General features: G+C 39.0%; 1 protein-coding gene across 1 annotated transcript; it reads right to left on the bottom strand.

Annotated features, from left to right (window-relative positions):
- Positions 1-807: 807 nt before the first annotated feature.
- zc3h7bb (zinc finger CCCH-type containing 7Bb) lies at positions 808-19,602 on the bottom strand. Its single transcript, XM_079260676.1, has 21 exons — positions 19,435-19,602; positions 18,509-18,570; positions 18,381-18,417; positions 17,492-17,689; positions 14,693-14,851; positions 14,461-14,601; positions 14,317-14,359; positions 13,998-14,233; positions 13,594-13,879; positions 12,286-12,344; positions 11,491-11,590; positions 11,189-11,350; positions 10,864-11,069; positions 10,640-10,740; positions 10,340-10,521; positions 7,644-7,723; positions 6,963-7,219; positions 6,749-6,854; positions 6,465-6,573; positions 5,611-5,744; positions 808-5,296 (listed from the first exon to the last, which is right to left on the bottom strand). Exons 2-21 carry the CDS (start codon positions 18,565-18,567, stop codon positions 5,261-5,263), a joined length of 2,691 nt encoding a protein of 896 aa, XP_079116802.1. The 5' UTR covers positions 18,568-18,570; positions 19,435-19,602; the 3' UTR covers positions 808-5,260.
- Between the last annotated feature and the right edge of the window lie 662 nt (positions 19,603-20,264).

Raw genomic sequence — 20,264 nt, forward strand, 5'->3', positions numbered from 1 at the left:
AGCCAACCCCAAGACAATCATTCATTACCTAAGGTTAAAAAAAACACGTGTAAACATAAAACATATCAGTCTCTTAAATTGATACGAATTAAACGCACGCAGTTGCACCACTTGTTGCGCCTTCCGACTAGCATTTTTGTATCAAATAAACGAAAAACACTGATAGGTACAAGTAAGCTGAAGGCACCAATAGATATAAAACAAGTCTTGTTCTCTTAACTAAGCGCTATAGAAAAATTTAGTAACAAACTTGAAGATGCTAGTGTTGAACTAAAGGGCATCTATACCCAAAAGGGAGGTAATTCTCCAAAGTTAACCGGCATTTGACATTATGTATAAGCGCACGTGCGCACACATGACAACTATGCTTAAAAACGACAAGATAGGAAACAACATAGACTAAAGTAAAACAGGCATAAAGTGCCTGCAGGCATCTTGTGACTTAGCCCAGACTAATTAAGATTTTGTGCGCACGTGTGCTTATTCATGCGGAGAAGAAAGAAAAAAAAAAGCACAAGTGGGCCAGGTCCCGTCAGGTACAGAGTGCACATATAATCTCAGGCCGCGGGTTCCGAAAAGGTCAGTGGACTGTTTCCACGTGCATAAACGTTTTATAAGTTCCTTGCCAACACGTGAAAAAGCTCAGTGGCTCCAGGCAGACACGGTTAGACTTGTTTGTCTCAACCCTGCAACATGAAGTTACACAGCCGGTCTCAGGGAGACTTAACTGCATCAGTTTCAATAAATGAAACATTGTTTTTTTTTTCTAAAACAGTTTATTAAATGCTTTCAAGAGATTTGGTCCACTTGTGTGATCATGAAGATCCAACCAGGGAGGAGAAAAGAGAAAACAAAGACAAGAGGACAAAAAACCCAAAACAAAAAGTAAATTACAGTACAAAAAGAGGCCTTGTTTCCTCCACTTCTTACAACCCTGGTTTCTTAACTGAAGGTATTGGAAACTCAAAAAATCAATAACTTTCTACATTATTGATAACTGATACATTGGGAACTTGTTTTGTGGCTGTGTAGGTGTGCTGTGATGCTACAAGTAAAAGGAGACGAACTGCAAAGGGAGAGGAATGTGAAGCCAAAGCGATGGCATGTCACATGAATAAACTTGTTTTATTGCTCAGAGGCGTATAATTTAATTTAAGTGCAGAAAAATGAGATAACCAAAACTGAATTATACTTTGGTTAAGATAAAAGCTACTTTTGATAGGACAACAACCTTTGAATGATTAAACATTGGGGGAAATAAAGGCTAATTTTGGTCTATATATAAACTTAACTATCAACCCAATCTAATGTATTGTTTTTAGTGCCAACTTTAGGACGACTGAAATGTCCTGAAGCCTTTTCAAAGTATGCAGAAGCGAAAAAAAAACAAAAAACTCAGAGCTCACAGTAATGTAAATTTCCTGAAAATTGCCAGCTTTAAAATCTGTTCGCATCCAAACTGTTTTCACTGGCTTCAATTGGTTTCCAGCATTTGTCATAATGTACAGAATGAAGGACTCTGCATAGAAGAGGAAGACGCAAAGCCAAATTCTCCTCCACTTCTGAAGACTTCAGTGTGAATAATCAGGCATAAAGAATCTATAGCTATTGAGTCACCAGATTTGAAGTTATTTGCTCTGCAACTTCAGATTTTCTTTAATGGTGGCCTTCACTATTGTCTGAAATTTAATTGTACCAAATGAATCAGGCTGGAAAAGTGTCGCTTCATCCTCAGGTTGTTTCAGTTGGTTTTATCTGAAAAATTGCCACACACTCTCCCAGTGAGTTTTGTCACAATTTGCATGCCTTAACAACACACTTATAACATGCAACACAGGCATCAGCACTTAATTCCTCTGCGCATGTCTGTTATATAATCATTTCTGGCCTTTTTCCAACACAGAGTGGACTCACCTCAAATACTCGGCATTTTCTTCCTTTTATTTATCCATTTTTACTTTAACAATTTCCCTCAAGATGAGCATTGCTGGCTGGAATTGAGACAAGTTAAATATTTTTGTCACAATGGGAATGCATTTAAGACATCAGCTACATCCACCATGTTTATCCAGACAAAAGTTTCAGCTTTTTTCAGCCACAGCTTCCCCTTTACAATTTGTCCTGCTGACTGACAGTAATGTTGCATTTAAGCTAAAATAAATAAAGAGCATTTGAGATTAGATCGTTCTGTCAAGCTGTTCAATTAAACCTTGAATATACAAATATATTTTTGACTACAGCACACTTTTCCACAGCCACAGGGAGGGGCAAGAGAACAAAAAGGGTCACCATCTCTTATCTAAATTACCTTATGAAGATTTCTAAGTATTATAATAGGTATCAGGTATCATATACTGTATATAGTAAGCAGGATTATACAATAGGGGTATGTATCATCTTATAGGTGTAATATACCAAATTAGGCATTATACGGGAGTATATAGGCCTCCATGTATGTTTTTCTTTCCCAGATCTTTTCTTGCCTGGTGAATCAATTGAAAGACAGTGTACAGTCAGAGCTGTGCACTGCGCCATACATAGAAGCATATTTACTGTCAATTATTATATTCATACATGGATACATATATAAAGAGAGTTATACATTGCAATTAACATACATATATCAATAGCATATAGAAGAGAAATAGAAATAGTCAATAGATAGCAATCATTATAGTTATAATATTCATCATAATACTAGGAGAAGTAGTAATACAATCCCTCAAAGCTAATACGTGGGCTGTTCCAGACAAAGGGCAAACATGCAAATCTGCTGTAACTGACCAACATGCCACGCTTGTGATGTCTATTTTAGGCTTGTCTTAAACTGACATGAGACTGCTGAGGCAATCCTATAGTTTCTCAAAGGCTGCAAGCTTCAGACATAACATTGCTGGAGATGATGGACCATTATCAACACACACAAAATCCTGCTGAGGTTTGATGACATTTATTTATTTTATTTAAACACAAAAGTTCAGCTTCTTCCAGCTGGAAATTTCCCATTTTCAGTCAGTTTCGCTGCTACTGCTGTTTAAAGGAAAGTTAAAAATGGACAAAAGTTCAAACTGGGTGACATGCTTCATTTCCGCTTCTCTGCCATCCACTCTCAGTAATCTCAGTGCTTTCGGCCCTCAAATCACATCACCTGCTGAAATCCTATCAAAAAGGCCCGTCTGAAACAACCCACATAGAAGGAAAAATCTTCAAAAATAAAAAGTATCTTTCAGGAAAAAATGAAAAATAAAAACCACTATAGTCATCTAGTTCAGAGATACAGGTCATATAGCAATACCTCAATAACAAGAAGTTCTGCTATCAATACAGGTTTTCAGGTTATATATTAAGCTTAACCGCTAAGTTATCATTTATTATTAGTAGTATGTATATTATATGTATGTATAATATGTGTGTATTTGAATATAGACATACTTTCATCATGTTTCTATCCACAATAAAGGCTAGAATAAGATGGCAACAAATATCCTGCCTGTTTTCATGTAGTGTGTGTGTGTGCGCATATTTTTGTATGGGCGTTCATGTCACATGTTGATGTGTTAATAGGCACAATGTGTGATGCAAAATCTTTTCCCCATCTCACGCTGGCAGGTTCCCCTCCAATGACAAGGTTCATGTTTTGGGAGAGGGTGCACGACAAACCCAGGGCTTTGATACAACAATTGGTTTTTGCTGAAATACTGACCTGCGTTCAACTGAGCAGCTCAAACCTTCAAATTATTTTTTCCAACTTATTCCAACAATAACCTAGAAAAATAGAACCGTTATCTTTAGTTATCTTTTAATCAATTCTTCCAACATTTTAACAGCTTTTAAACGATTCATCATAGTTTTTAAAATATGACAAAACTCATCTTTCTGCACAACTTATGAGCTTCAGTTTAAACGGGGCCAGATTTACTCATTTAAATGGGGATAAGTGGTCTGAACTTATCTACTGTCAAGACCAGCCGGAGGCTTCTACAGTCACTTATCTGCAGCTCTCCCACACCAACTTTACATCTCTGTCAGATGCATACAGACACTTTAAATCTCTTATCAATAATAACTTGACTGCTTTGGCAACAACAGCTCCAAGCCTTGAGCAATTTAATCACGTCACTCATTCCTCTTGCAGCTAAAGCATCACTTCAGCCCCTTCTTTCAGCAACATGAAAAGAAACTTAAGCATGCGTTGATTCATCATTTGCTGTGACAATTAAATTAAAGTGTGAATGTGTGTGTCTGTGCTCAACGCGCAGGAACGGTTGGAATGATTACATAACCAAAGAGTGGGAACTGAAAGGTTAAGCAGGTTTCTGGGCATGTACAGTAAGTATACTTACATACATTCCACAAAAGTAACATTTTAAACGACCAATTTCCTTGCTTTAAAGGCCCGAGCAGGCGTTACATTCATAATGTTCTACCAATATGGCAGACAATATAACAAGGAAGTGCAACTCCCCTTGGAAAAAAAATCAAAATGTGCTCAAAAATCAATCTCCGTAAAGTCATAGCAACTCTCTTAATATTTTCCTGCCAAGGAAAGAGAGTAGGATTTGGTTGTGAGCTTAGTGAATCGTGTCCACCAAGAACCTCATCTGCCAATGTGTTATAATTTCTTCAGTTTTCATGGCTGTGAAAAGCACTGAGCGCTTGGCATTTCTGGCAATCTCATTTTTATTATCACTTTTAAGTGTAAGAGTGTGTAGTTTTCATTGAATGTTTAGCCATCGCCAAGCAAATTTATAGGCTGCGACCAGCGCACCCTCTCAAGAACCATTTCAACAGAACCAGGAACTTTTTTTTTTTAATATATATATATATATACGAATAGAAAGCGGCAAAGGTCCCTGGTGGACACACATACTCCGGTGATTAGGGATGGTTAGAGCAAAAATATTTGAATGTGGAAGTTTTGTAGCAAAATCTGCCCGAGAACAACCTGAAAGCGTCACTTGTAGCATGACAGAAAACAAAAAGCTAAAGCCAAAGTCTTGGATTTTACTTACAAAACTTTTTCTTTGACATAACTGTGGCTGTGATTTGTTGTGTTGCATGTAAATGTTTGTGTGCATACACATGTGAGGTTGGTGGGGGAGTCTAACATCTTTTGTGTCCATCCGCTATGTCAGTGGCCAGATGTTAGAGGTCATCAGACTGGCAGGACGACTGACTGACTGGTTGTGGCTGGTGTGGCAGGCCCATCTCTGTCTGCAGCTCAGCACAGAGCAGCTGCGTTTAGGTAACATAGCAACACTCAGAGGTCATCAGCATCCGATAAATGTCGACCTCCCTGAAATGATGCGAATCAACACATTTTATCTCTCAAATGAACAATCACAGCAACATGTGCAAAGAGGGATGCAGTCACACAATAATAAAACAATAATAAAGAGTCCAAAACTACATTTGTTTGATTTTTCTGATCAGTTATCAGACTGATAAACAACTAACACAGTTGCCTTAGCAGCTATGGTCCAATATGTCACAAGCAAAATGCAGCAAAGGAAAAGTCCAGTGTGTTTATCATACTTAGCAAGCGCCATCAGTGGACAACCTGCCATGTCAAAGAGGGTCTGACCTCAAATGTTACTATATACCACTTACCAGGCCTTCTGTATAATCTGCTGTTATGGTGACCTGCTTATCATCTGGGGGCGGAGTCACAGCTGAATTATCTGGCCGTCTGCTTTGATTGGTCAGCTGTAGCCACAATTCATACATCTGTTGCATGTCTCTCACTAAAGGAAACAAAAGTAAGGAGACAAATTCAGCAACCCAAAAGACAGCTGCACTGAACCATTACACCATCTAAATAAAAGGGAAAGTTACAGCTGAAGTTTGTCCCGTCAAACCCCTCAGATCTTGGAAATGCTTTCTTTGTTGTTGAGGATGTGGTATAATGGTGACAAAACCTCACAAGACTCTTAAGATCTTCAGTTAAGAAGATCTCTTCAGGGCAATAACCAGCAAGCGGTGATCATTTTTAATGAAAGCCCAAATCTATTGTTAAAAATACTTAGTCATATATGATCTGTACAGGAGTCAAAGCAAAACATACATGGACCTGAATGTTTCCAAAAGTTGACAGCCACAGAAAAAGTTTTATGTTTGACATATATCCAAATACAATACTAAAGAAAAGCGCCGATACCAACTCTCCTTAATGGCCCTGGCAATGTTAGATCTATAACACCCAGTCTTTATTATCTCATCAACATTGTAGTGTTTCACACAGCTTCACACTAAACGGTCAAGTTTCATAAATTGTCTTCAGCTAAAAGCCATCCACTTTTTAATCTAAAATAAATTCCTCATCTTCTCAAGTGTGGTTCTTTTAATTTTCTAAATACAATGAACCTTCAGTCAAGCTATTCTTTCAATAAACTTTGAAATTCTGCTGCTCAAGTGGTTTCTCCCCAAACACCAGAAATTTTCATTTTCAAGGACAAGGAGCTTACGGTTGTTATTCTTCATGTACGTCCAGACGTCCCTCTCCTCAAGGCTGTGAGCAAAGGAGCAGTTCCCAATGTAGTGGCACTTCTTCTGCTTCATCACATGAACACACATCTGGTTGGGATAAGATAAAGGGTTACGCATGACGATGGCTTTGCAGAATATTTTTTTTGTTTTTCCAATTAAATTACAGACGTAATCCTTTTTCATAATGACCACATAAATTATTACTATTCCTAAGTTCATCAGTTACATGAGCACATGGGTGAAAGGGGGTGAAAGGACTTACATCATATTGCTGTGGATAGGAGCGGGAGAAAGGAAGAGGCCGAACAACAACCCACTTCTTCTTCTCAAACGATTTCACAAGCAGGACCCTTCGCTCCTTTGTCCAGCTGAAGTTAACAAGAATTCAAACAGGAACTATGAACGATGAGTCTGAAAAGGTAAAACATACTGTGGCAAATTTAGCTCACGAGAGAAGACGCTCAGACAGGCCTTACCTATGGCGAGCTTTGGCAGTGCAGTACTTGAGATTTTTATCAGGCTCGTTGACCTGACCTTCTCTCCAGCACTGACCACAGACAAACTTCATTTTTAAGTTTAAGGGGCGCCCCCTTCCTCCGCCTGCTCCAAAACCCCCCACAGGAGTAACACCGCCTGCTCCGACGCCATCGCCACCTGTTCCGCTGACCATCCCTCCAATCCCCCCAAGCCCTCCGGGAGGCACGCTGCTGCTCGAGTGGGGAATATGGATAGGCTTAAAGAGATGGAGACATGAGGCATTAATATTGAAAGCACATTTAAACATTTGTTAAAACGGCATCATAATGACGGTATGTTCACTATTTCTATGTTTAACAATTCATATTTTATAGTTATTAAAACAACAATGCCACTGCATCTTGTTGGAAAAAATGAAAATAAGTTATTCTTCATTGGAACAAGTATTATACCATGTTTATTTATGGGAGATCACATCTAACAACAAACATCTTAGTTTGGTGGGTATTGAGGCTACAGGAGCACGAAAAACCATCTGTTCAGAACCCAGGAGGAGACAGTAAACACTGATGTTAAATCCCTTGTAAAAGATATGCTCAAAATGTTGTAAATATCATTTACAAACATAGCACCAGGCCTTGAAACCAGATCTGCGTTGGTGGAGAAGAGTTCAAACTCACCTTCTGCTGCTTCTGTGAATTTTGTTCCAGTCTTTGCCAGTGTCTCTTGGATTCCTGCACCATCTCTTCATGGGTGATGCCTGCATGAAATATCAAAACACACACTGAAAATAAACTTTAAATTTTTTTTATTTACAAATACATTTTTTACTCAGTTAGCAGAAGGCAGATGATTATTTTCACTTGTTTCAGCCAGAACACACCGACCGCCTGGACCCCTCAACCCCTCTTACTATACCATCTATGTTTATGTAAGGGGAACCGACACAAGGCCTATGATCCTGACAGGCTGAGAGGCAGTGTGTTCCGCTCAGCTAAGTGGAGTCCTCACCAAGCTATTCCAGCGACTTCTGGACTCTGGCTCGGTCCCCATCCAGTGGAAGAAGTCCACCATTATCTCAGTGCCTAAAAGAGGCCCATCTAAGGGATCTGAATGATCACAAGCCAGTTGCTTTTACATCTGTATAGTTTAAATAAATGGAGAGCGTTGTGTGTCAGCAGCTTTCTAATAGGCTGTGGGACAAAACTGATCCGTTTGAGTTTGCCTGCAGGGAAAAATGTGGTGTAGAGGATAAAAGTCTCACATTTTCAGACTGCGTCTACAAAAAACTGGATTCTGCACATCCACTCAGTAGGATTTTACTCATGGACTTGTCTTCTGCGTTAACACTGTCCACATTGCCTCTCTGAGCTGAAGGTCCACCCCACACTGATATTATGGATTGGGAACTTTTTAAAGGACAGACATAGACATACAACAGGTTTATTTTTATAGTTTTAAATCTGGAATATAAGTTTTAAACCCAGGACGGCGCCAGGGTTGTGTTTTCTTTCCCGCCCCCTTGTCTGCCTACATCAACATTACCTGTAGAAGAGGAGGAACAAAACTGTAAAGCATGAGGATGACATGGCCCTGGTGGCCCACCTGACCGACACCCAGGCTCTGTTTGAGCACCAGCAGCCCGGTCCAAACCTTCTCTGACATGCAGTCGGAGCTCAACACTGCTAAGACCAAAGAGCTATGCTTTAGGGGCAGAGACAACTCTCCATCACCTCTGTTCACACCCATCAGCATCTACAGACAACAGGTGGAACAGGTTGGAGGTTTTAAATATCTTGGGACTGAAACAGACGCCTGTCTGTCCTTTAAATAACAACCTATAAAAGTCTACAAAAAAAAAAAAAGCCCAGAAGCGGCTCCACCTGCTCAGAAGACGTAGGACTCGCTTTGCCAGCAAAGACATTTTTATTGTGGTGTCAAAAATCACTGGGTCTGTAATGTTTCCTCCTGGTTCAGCCACCTCTCTATCAAACACAAAACAAAGCTCAACCATGTAATCAGTCGGGCCGGTAAAATAATCAACTCACTCAACACCTGTCTTAACTATACAACTGCTCTGTGACCAGGAAAGCTACCATGATCACACAGGACCTCTCCCACCCACTTCACACCTCCTTTCAGTGCTACTGGCCTGAAAAAAATCATTCCCTCTACCATTACTATTCTGAATAGTATTAAATAGGCAAAAGTCATAAGTTGCTCTTGTTTCACTTCCTCTACCCTTTTTCCTGTCAATTTGAATGCTTTGTTTTTAAAGGTTTTAAACACGGACCCATTAGCTAGTCAAAGAATTTCTGTCACCAGACAATGAAGATTTATCCATCCATCCATCCATCCATCCTTTTTGAAAGAGACTGAATTGACATTTGGTAAAAAAAAAAAAAAAAGAATAACTAGAAAAGCACTCAGGGAGGGCAAACCTCCACCAAGCACAATGTTAAAAAATCCTTTAAAAAGTTCCTGGATCCAAACGGTGATCCGAATCACCATCAAAATTAAACCAGTTCTTCCTTTTCCCATTTCCAACAACTCCTGAAAATTTCATGAAAATCCGTCCATAACTTTGAGTTATCCTGAACATAAACAGATAAAGCTGGTAAAAACATAACCTCCTTGGCGGAGGTAAAAATAAATCCAGGTTAATACAAAACATTTAAAGATAAATTCCCCTTTTGAAATCACTGCCCTGTTTCATAACAACTTCTCTGCCATAGTGGCACTTGACAGACAGATTACAGATTTAGAAACACTAGGCTATTTAAAGGCTATTTAAACTACCAAGACATGCCAGTAGTAGCCGGCTAAGGTACTCACTCAGTATGCAAGAATATTAAACAGGACTTGGGGTAATGCAGTCTAGATGCCAAGAACACTTAAAAACAAAATATAAAAGGAGCCTATATTCTTCAGGAACACCATTTTATGCAAGTCAGAAAATGTTAATGGATTTACGTGCTCTGCAGAATATTTCAGTCCAGATTTGAACGTCCCGAGGCTTGTAGTATCTCAGAATGACCTGGTTTAATGTGGTCCAAGTTTTAAAAAAAAAAAAAAAAAGGGAGTGGAATCTACTTTTGTATATGTGAGAAGTCTTAAGCTAACTTCAGCAACATAAGGCTAATTTCTCTGCCCATTTTTTTCCCCACAACATGCTCAGCGTCTGTGTCTCCCTACATTATGGCCAATAAATTACACTTTTTTATTATTATTACACTTTTTTTTTTTTTTTAAATTTATTATTATTATTAATTATTATTATTATTATTATTATTATTGCTCCCCGCTTAAAAAACTGAGATTCGGCACAGTGCCAGAATACTTTAAGCCATGCAGGTGTTTGTAATGTTCTACCTACCAGTGTCCTGCTGCAGAACCCAACACTTGAGCTCGATGACAGAGTGTGCAAACGAGCAGCTGTCCTCGCGCTGGCAGCCGTAGCGAACCTCGTGGCGACAAACATCGAACTGGCAAAGAGGGTGCAGGGGTCGTATCTTACTGTAACGCACATTGGCAGACCTCACCACGTGGACCAGGCACCTAGAGGAGAGAGCGGGAGCTGACGTACACAATACCTCACTTTTCACTGGGCAGCTTTTTAATGCTAGCACAGTTTATATTTCTTCTTTTCCAAGACTAGAAGCCTTTCGTCACTTACTTGTTATCATCAAATGGATGTCGGGCTGTAAGGTTCGAGCAAACAGCTAAATTTTCTTTGCTTCGTTTACTGATGATGCGAGGCTTACTGTCAAAACATTCCTACAAATAAAAGATATGCAGATGTGTTGCAATTTCTAAACTCAAGGTCTAAAAAAAAAACAAACAAAAAAAAACATAACATAACTTGGGAGAGGATTGGTTGTTGCTAGGCTTTGGACTCACCTCACAGAGGAACATAAACATGCCCATGTGGAGCTGCAGCAGTCTGGTGACACTGAGCGCCCGTCTCTCGGTGCTGCCCAGTGGATCAAACAGCAGCTCCCGGCTAAGCGCGCCCTTCCTCTCCTGCGTCCACACATCAATCTCCTCCTGGCAGTAAGCAAATGTACAGTTCTCCCCATACTGGCACTCCTGACGCTCCTGTACCTCTGTAACAACCCAAAACAAGAATCCCAAGAAAATACTTGACTTTACTTGACAGTTTCCTGTTTTAGTTTCAGCTTCAACACTGAAACACACATGAATGTTGTCCAAATTGTCAACACACCTTTGCAGAGTACAAAGGCCCCCAGGAAGTTATTTCGCGCAGGCCTGGGACGAATCCTCTTCCAAGTGGGATCGTCTGTGTTTTTGAGACGACACAGCAGCACATCTCTCTTGCAGCGGTGAGCTGCCTCTGGCTGATACTTGTAGTCCATGACTCGTGGACCTGTGGAAAAAAGAAAAGTGAGATCACAGTGAGATCATTTAAAACGACTAATTTCATATATTATATTTCATTTAATTATGCTGCACTTATTTCTTAGCTATTTTTCGCTTTTTCAAAACCTAAAGAGCAGCTTTACCAACCTATTCGGCTGTAACAAGCATGGCATGCCTGCCGAAACTCGTGCGTGGCTGCCAGAGGATTTCTGGACAGCAGTGAGAGATTTGTTCCTGCTGGTCCATTCTGAAAGAGAGAGGACAAAAGAAGAATAATGACTACTTAACCCTTTAAACCAATATTAGCGCTGCCCTTATAGGAAATAATAGCAATAATAATCAGTGTTGCAACACAGACAACCACATAAAATAGCATGAGAATTATTTTTGCATATAAACCAGCAGAATTGCATTTGCATATCAGGCACTGAACATGTCCAAGACCATTGTTGTCTTATGCTACTGAAAAAGCACTTAATAAATTATAACCATAGACGCTTTAGAGATCTAATCAGAAAGACATCTCCACGTAATGACTATGATGTATTGCATCATCGTCCTGCATGTGAATGACCGTGACAACAGGAATTTTTGCAAGATGGCACGATTATGACCAAAATAATAATCGTGATTATTTTGATCAATATTGTAATCACAATAATTAATCACGATCATTAATAGTGTCTGGAAAAACATGTATTTTTATTGCACCATTTGTAAACAACCTACCTGGCAACTCTACATATATACATATTTGATTGATGATTGTATATGTATGTTGATTAAACAAACAAACCGATAGTTTAGAACAACTTAGTTCAGGGACAAGGTAATATTGGATAACAGTAACTGTTATCCTAGGAGGGCGGGGGTTTCCCTAACATAATGGTAATGGGAACACTGGGGAAGTAACTTGGACTTTACAGTGTGCAATATACTCACTGCATGTGCATTACTGTGGTTACGCATTCCAGGGATGAAGCTGTGACACGCTCGTCCCCCTAGAGACAAAAAAAACACAAGGACACTGATGTGAGACGCCATGCTGTAATGTTGCTGACTCACTGTGTCTGCTGCTGATGCACATCTGAGATGAAATCAACTCCCTAAGAGCTGTGCTCGGGCTGTGCAGCATGCAGAGACGCTGCAGTGGGTCAAAATGAATGGCTGTAAAACAAGGAATATGACTATACGTTATATACATTAATTATTCTGTTTCATGCTGGTTTCAGATAATGGGTGACATGCTTATCAAAAACACCTATCAAATATGTGACCAGTTTGTCTTTATAAAAGAGTCCTCCATGGTTTTGCGTTTTCATATATTTGTGCAAACATGCATCCACATGTTGCAGCTTTTCAGTCATTGCAGCTCCCACTGTTAGAACTAGAACAAGCTAACATGACTAAGATAAATAAAAATATATTTTGTTTCTCAATGACAGTGTGTGTGTGTGTGTGTAGTTGGACTTGTTACTGTACTGCTGTCGGACCATTTCTGGTTCAAAATTACTTTCAACTGATCAGCATTTCATATGACTGCACACTTGTTGTGTGTGGTAGTGACACCCTCGATCTGCCTTCAATCAGTGACTGGTGCCCGTACATACTGTGTGACAAACCCATTTCACCAAGTCACTTGAAAATAAATCAGCATTTCTAAAGGTTTGAACCATGAAATAAGACATCTTCTGATTCTTTTCAAATCTCTGATTTTGAGGATGAAATTTTCAGCTATTTAAACAATTTACTGACTCCGCCCTACTTGTCAGAATTGCTACATCAGGATGCACCAGCCAGGACTCTGAGGTCCTCTTCACAGCCCTTATTGAAGTTCTCATTTGCCAGACTTAAATCCAGGGGTTTCAGAGCTTTCTCTGTTGCCGCTCATACGCTGTGAAACAGCCTTCCCCATCAAATCAGAGCTGCTCCGTGTGTCTCTGGTTTTAAGTCTCTACTTAAAACCCACTTTTTTGCACTGACATTTTATCAAAGCTAAGCTTGTTCTTTGTGTGCTTGATTTTTACTTTTATTCTCGCTTTTTTATTCCAGATTTTATTTATTTTTTTACTGAACAGTGTTTACTGGATTTTTTGTTGCTTGTTCCTTTATTGTTCAACACTTTGAGCAGCTGTTGCAAAAAAAATTCAATATAAATAAACTTGAACTTGAATTTACTGGATTAAATGGAATCTACTGAATAACAAAACAAGAAACAAAAATAAAAATAATCTTTCACTCAGAGCTCACCAGGGAGAGTGTACTCCGACAATGAGTCAAGCCCGCCAGCGGTGACTCCCTTCCCGTCTACATCCGAGCCTCCTGTAGAAAAACTTCCCAGTGCGTCCTGCGCCTGGGTGGAGCCCTGGTCATGCAGTGGTGAGTACTGCTCCAAAGGAGGCATTTCACTGATGGAAGAGCTGAAGAATGCTTGGGAAAGTTGGGGCGACGGGGCTGGAAGGCTGGGTGAGTAAGGAGGCCGGAGACCAACAGCTGTGTTTGGAAGGTTTGTGGGGATTGCACCCTGAACTGGGCTCTGTAAGGTGGGACACAGAAATATAAACAAGTAATAAAAGCAACCTTTGCTGAAAAAAATGTCAGTCCATTCGATGGTCTGAGCAGATAATTTATTCTCATCCATGTCCTTCATTCACCTCACTGACTTTCTTGGGGATGCACTCCAAAATGCTGTCCAGCTCGTCCTTCAAAGCGCTGTTGCATTCCTCTATGTGTTCGGACACAGGAACGGAGAACTGCATGGGAGACAGAGCCTGGCTAGGGCTCTCTGACAGGTCAGAGCACGAGGTTACCACAGTGGTTGCTGGATCGTCGCTGACCGGGATGGGTGTGGCCAGGGGAGCAGGGATGCACTGCGCATTGGACAAGTCAGCTGACATAAAAGTACAAGTTAATTAAAGGAAATGTCGGAGTGCAGGTGGGAGCAGGTCAATTCAAGGACTAAGTTTGTGATACCTGGTCCAATGTCACCCAGAGACTCCAGTCCATTGGAGGACATCTAAAGATTATTTAAAAAAAAAAAAAAAACAAAACAAAACAATTAGCTGTGATTCACATCACATTGTTTTGAAAGCTTTTTCATGAGACAGCAGCACCTACTTCTCCAGTAGGTGGGGTGGTCTCCCCATGACTCTCCCCTTCTGTGGAAGTGGACTCTGTCTGTGGACTGACGTAGGCTTTGCGCCCCTTCAAGCCCAGTTTGTTAGCTAGATCCTGGGCCAGGTCACTCACTTGTCTGTCCTGCAAGAGCATTTATAAAAGCACATGCTTCATCTTCAGAAAAGTCTCGTTCCTTTTCAAGGTAACCAATATGACCATCAATGATTCATACATGCGGTGCCGTGAGGAGACATTTAGTTCCACATTCGTAAGCGTCTCTAAGTCGTCCCAACTCTCTCAGACAGAGCGCTTTGCGGAACAAAGCCCTGCGGCTGCCCTCTGACACATACAGTGCGCTGTCGCAGTCTTGAACGCCACGCTCATACTCCCTCTGCAGACAAGGAGGGAAAAACAAAAAACAAGGAACTTGAGTTAACATTAAGAGGGAAAAAAAATGGAGTCCAAGTCACATTTTTAACAGAATAGTTTAATAACTAATGGAAATTGGTCAGGCTGTACAACATCGGATGTTATTTTGTTTATTACTCATGATATGTAAAATACTTTACTGTAGCTAAGGTCAGTTTGCATGAGCTTTCTCTAAGCTCTGCGTCTGTGCATGCTTGTTAAAGTAAAAAAAAAAAAAAAAGCAGAACACAACGGTCACTGACACATTTACACTTGTCCCATGATTTCAAGTCAAATTCTTAACTGCGAAAAAGGTTTACACCCTTTAATGGAGTAAAAGCGGTTTTATAATGCAATTTTGAAATGCATAAAATAGCCATATTATGTATGACTGACTAGGATAAGAAAACTATTTAAAATTGAGACTTCAGATCTGACTCTTTTTTTCAAGACGTAACAAGCTGTTGGTGTATTAAAAACTCCATCAAAATCTTTTCACAACAAGCGCCGTTGACTTTGTGAAAAGCAAGAGCTCCGACTGGCTTTGGAGCATAAACAGGAACGCAGGAGAAGCAGCAGTACAGACAGAAATCAAACAGCTGATCTTAAAAAGAACCTCGTCTTATTACTAATAACTGCTCAAAAACAAGCAACACAACATTGCCATGAAAGAAACCACAACTTATGACACGACAGATTTACTGTACTATGCGAGTTGATTTTTTTGCAAAAGGATAGATTGCACATCTTGAACAGCATTTGAAAGTCATGTTTCAAATTTGAGTGAGGAGATGCAGCAAGGTGCTTCTTATCGACACGATTCGTCACATCAGTTTGGAGAAGTGAAGCCCAAAAGGAAAATGTATCCATTTTGCATTTGCTCGACTCCATTTCTGCTTATATTTTGGATGAGTTAATGACAAGCACATATGTCTTCACAAATCAGACCCAAACAGATCAAGAAGACTGCATCTAGATGAAACAGAATAGTGCTGTACAAGTGCTTCTATCTGTTACTTAAAGGCTCAGACTGCTGTTATACCATAAGCCTATAAAACAGGTTGAGAAAGTAAAACTAAAAGCAAGATGACTGAATTCATAAACAATATGGTTGCCTTGAGTGGTCCACAGCACCAACAGCAACCACTCCTTTTCACACAGGTGTTTCAACCAAACATGCTGCAGGCCATTTCAGTAGCAGAAGGCCTGGTATGAAGCTAGTCTTTGTTTTAACAGACATCAGATCAACCATTTCAGAGCATACGAGTCAGACAGAGAAACGCCACAGAAAATCTGGATTAAAAAAAAAACAAAAAAAACAACAAACAATTGACAGTCAGAAGCTCCATGTGAGATCCTCAAATGACCAAGTCCAACATAGTTGGACTAGCTAAAGTTACCATATCCACTGAAGTGTAATGTTGCTACTGACTAAGCAGAACTATTAAACACATGAAGAAACAAACGCTGCTCGTAACATTTCTAAATTAAATCAAGACAGACGCTAACAATTGGGATTGTTTTTCCTCCTGGTGAAGTTGCCAGAGGTTTACAAACAGTACTCCAAATCATTTGTATTAGAACTGACCATTAAGTTTAGTTATAGCTTCGGATGTGCAAAAACTGCTAGCTTTCATTCATTTTCACCTAAAATATTAATCTAGAATAAAATACCAAGATATTATCAGTGGGCAAGAACTGGGCTCACATCATCTTATTTCCACAGAAAAAAAAAAAAGCCAAACAAAAAAACTAAACATGAACACTAGATGACACATCAGAAAACTAGGACAGTAAAAAAGATGTGGGGAAAAGCGGAGCTGATGTTACATGTCAATCTTTTCAGCTCCTAAATAGCAGTCACCATCGAAGAAGCCAAAGAGTTTGAGTTATTTTGTTTACTTCGGCGCAGTTACATCTGCCTACATTGGTTCTGATTAAACCATGCCAACTGGTTCAAAAGAACAAACAAATGTTTTAAAACTCTGAAACAGAGCCGGAGCCAGAGCGACGTGTGTCTGAAAGCACCATTTGTCATCAGAACTTTGAAAAAGCACAAACACAGACCAGCATGTTTTTAGAAAATGACACTTTGTGCTCCAACTGTGTGACGTTACTGTTAAGTCCACATGGCAACAGTTTATAATCTCACCTCAAGGATTTTATTGTTAGACTATTCCTCAGGAAGACATCACTAATGACTGATGCCATAATGATCAGTTCAGCTTTGATTACACTGCAGTTGTTCAATGGATATTAATTATTCTGTTTCAGGTTAAAATTTATATTCTGCTAAGATTTCTGTGCTATCAATAATTAAAATAAAAACACAGGGAATACACAGACCTGACATAGGGCATGTCAGGTCCCAGCAGAAAACTGCCTGCATTTTCTTATAAGTTAGACATACAATATGTAAACAAATATTTAAGACTAATTTACTCATGTCTGGTACCACATAATTGAAGCTTATCCACAGTAAAGGGGAACTCTCATTCTCTGACACCCAAATTAAAAAGTCTTTCTTAAAATGAGTTCATTAGTAGCTGCCAAACATGTCAATTACTCTTAGTATATTTGGAGAAAAAGCTTTGTCAAAATCTTTCAGTATTTGTTCCCTTACCATCTGGTAGTAGGCAGCAGCCCTGTTAACGTAGAGGCTCTCCAGCAGTTCATGGGGAATAACAAGGGCCTCTGCCTGTGCATAGCGAGCAACGCTGATCCCTTCTCCATACTGCTGCATCGCTTGGCGCCAGTCTCCATCTCGAAAACAAGAATTCCCTTCATCCAGCAAGTTGCACACCAACTGGGTCAGAAATGCCTGAAAACAGACATGAAAAGGGGGGAAAATGAAGAAATATAGAATAGATAAGAGTGACACAAGATTGCATAAAATAATTCTAGACTATACAGTAAAGTGGCCAAGAACACAGTTACATAATAATGTAATGGAAGGAGAGATTAGATTAAATTATGTAGTAGGGGTGGGAAAATCCAATCCAAAAATTCAAAAATTTGGATTTTTTGTTTCACAATTTTAAAATAGATCTTTTTTGTGAAAAAAAAAATCTATTTTTTCCAATTAAATCAAATTACTCCACTATAAAAAATTTTGTCATTTTTATTGGTTTTATTGATCTTTTTACTTGTCTTCTTGGGCATTATAGCGGCAGAATGATGGTCTGGCTACTGTGTTGTTTTCTCCTAACTGAAATAAAAAAAATTACTATCAAAAAGAAGTTTAATTTAAATTTTCTTTGGTTTTTAATCTACAAAAATAAATATTGAAGAATTTTGAGAATCACAATTGAAATCGAATCGGCACCCAAAAAAATCGTAATCAAATCGGGACAAAAGCATATCGTCACAGCCATATTATGTAGTACATCAAACTCGTTACTGAGCAACAGAAGAACCTAATTTGGTCTTCAGAAAATGTGAATGATAATTTTGCACAAGCATGATGCTAATAAAAGCTGTTAAAAAGCAGCATACAAATTATCAATCCAAACCTCATAACTCTCTGGTTCCGGGAAAGGCAACGATGACCTGATGGAGAAAATTGGAAAGATATAAGTATTTTTTAACACAACTGCTATGTACTTTGGAGAAGATGTCCATGCAGAGTTTGTGCTCTTACTGGATAAAACCCATAGCTTTCTGGATCTCCTCTCTTCGTTTCTGTCGTTCAGGATCCATAGCCTAAAGACAGAGAAAAGAGTGACTGACCACATCCAAAAACCCCTATGGTTGCATAGTATCAGCTTTAATATATAAGCAATTTAAAAAGAAAAAATAAATACAGACACACTTTAAAATATCCTTGTGAAAATGGTTATATTTTGCTATTGTTAACCCCGTTTGTAATCACTGTGACTACTGACATTAGTCTGAAGGCCTGCAATAAAAAACGGATGACTGATCTCAATATAATCTAAACAAATATTAATGAAGCTATAATTTAATTACTGTAAGCTGTTTTAATGCTACCAATAAACAAGTGATAATATTGTAGAGCAAGAAATAGCATAATCTGACGCAAAAAAAAAAAAAAAAAAAAAAAAAAAAAGACAATGTTTGAACAGGAGTATTTAACTTCCACTACTTATTTTAAACGATAGCCAACTACATCGCTGGTGTTTGGGCAACATTAGCTATTGTTAGCGTGTGCTATGGATAGGCACACACTGTCAACTCAAAGTGAACCTTTTCCAAACAGAATCGCATATAAAAGTGACTTCTTGCATTGAGTAAGCTGCTAATCGCGTTACTGTAAGAAAAGCTACCTGAGTTTACCTGCCGATGGGTGAGCTAGCTAGCGCTACTTGCTAATTCAGGCTAAATGCTAACAACCCAACTCGGCTTAAATGAGGGAAATAAAACCAAATCTGGCCTTTATAGTTTATTATTTCTTTTTAGTGTCACTCGAACTTCCTCTCCTCAATTAGCTAGATGAGCTGAAACTTTAATCAGTTTAGCAAATGAATCCAGATTTCACTAGCTAACGTGTAAGTTAGTTGACTAAATTTACAAGTGAAAGCTAATAAGCCTTTCTTAGCAACTCACCGAGAGTTAAGTTACAGCGCTTTTTTGTCGGGAATAGCTTCACGAGGCGTCGGTGGTGGAGATTTTAACAACTAGCCCGCCAAATATCAGTTAATAACAAGGTGCATATTTTTAGGTAAAGTGTCCGTGTCATTGGTGAGTGGACGGAGCACGAGTTTGTCTGCTACTGCTACAGATACTACTGACTGGCTAAAGTAGCTACCTGCTAGCTGTGATGAGCTGCAACAAGTTTCCCAGACAAGCATGACCACAAGATGGCAGCAAAAGTTATAAAACTAACATATTTACCACAGCTAACACTTATTTAGCGTTTGTTTCAGTCTTGTTGAGGCTAATAACTTGGCTTTCTCTTGTAGACTAAGGCCGTCCAATACATATAATATTAATATCCATGTTAATTTATAAAAATAACTAATTAAACAGGAATGTATATTAAATTATAACAACTTTTGAGTTGTATAACTTAACCCAAAAGGTCAATAGATTTTTTTGTTGAATATTTGTTTTAACTGAGTAGACTGAACTCTGTCATTGAAAAACTGGCCAAAGTATTTGAATCTTTATGATTACAGATTAATTTGATAACCAAATTAGACACAGGTGTTTTCAATTAATGGAATAAGTAGTAGGCACACATCCAGTATTATTAAAGGGAAAGTTAAAGGCAAGTTGAAGTATTATTAAAGGAACTGCACAACATGTGATTACAAGCGCATCAAAACACAAAGACAAATGCCTCAAAGCTTCAGACCTGTTTAAAGACCTGGAAAAAGACTTAAGAGTCAGAAATGGAAGAATATAAATCTCCAGTTTGTGGCATGACATCTGAC

Source organism: Telmatherina bonti, assembly GCF_933228915.1.
Source record: "Telmatherina bonti genome assembly, chromosome: 21".
In the NCBI taxonomy this organism is placed as follows: domain Eukaryota; kingdom Metazoa; phylum Chordata; class Actinopteri; order Atheriniformes; family Telmatherinidae; genus Telmatherina; species Telmatherina bonti.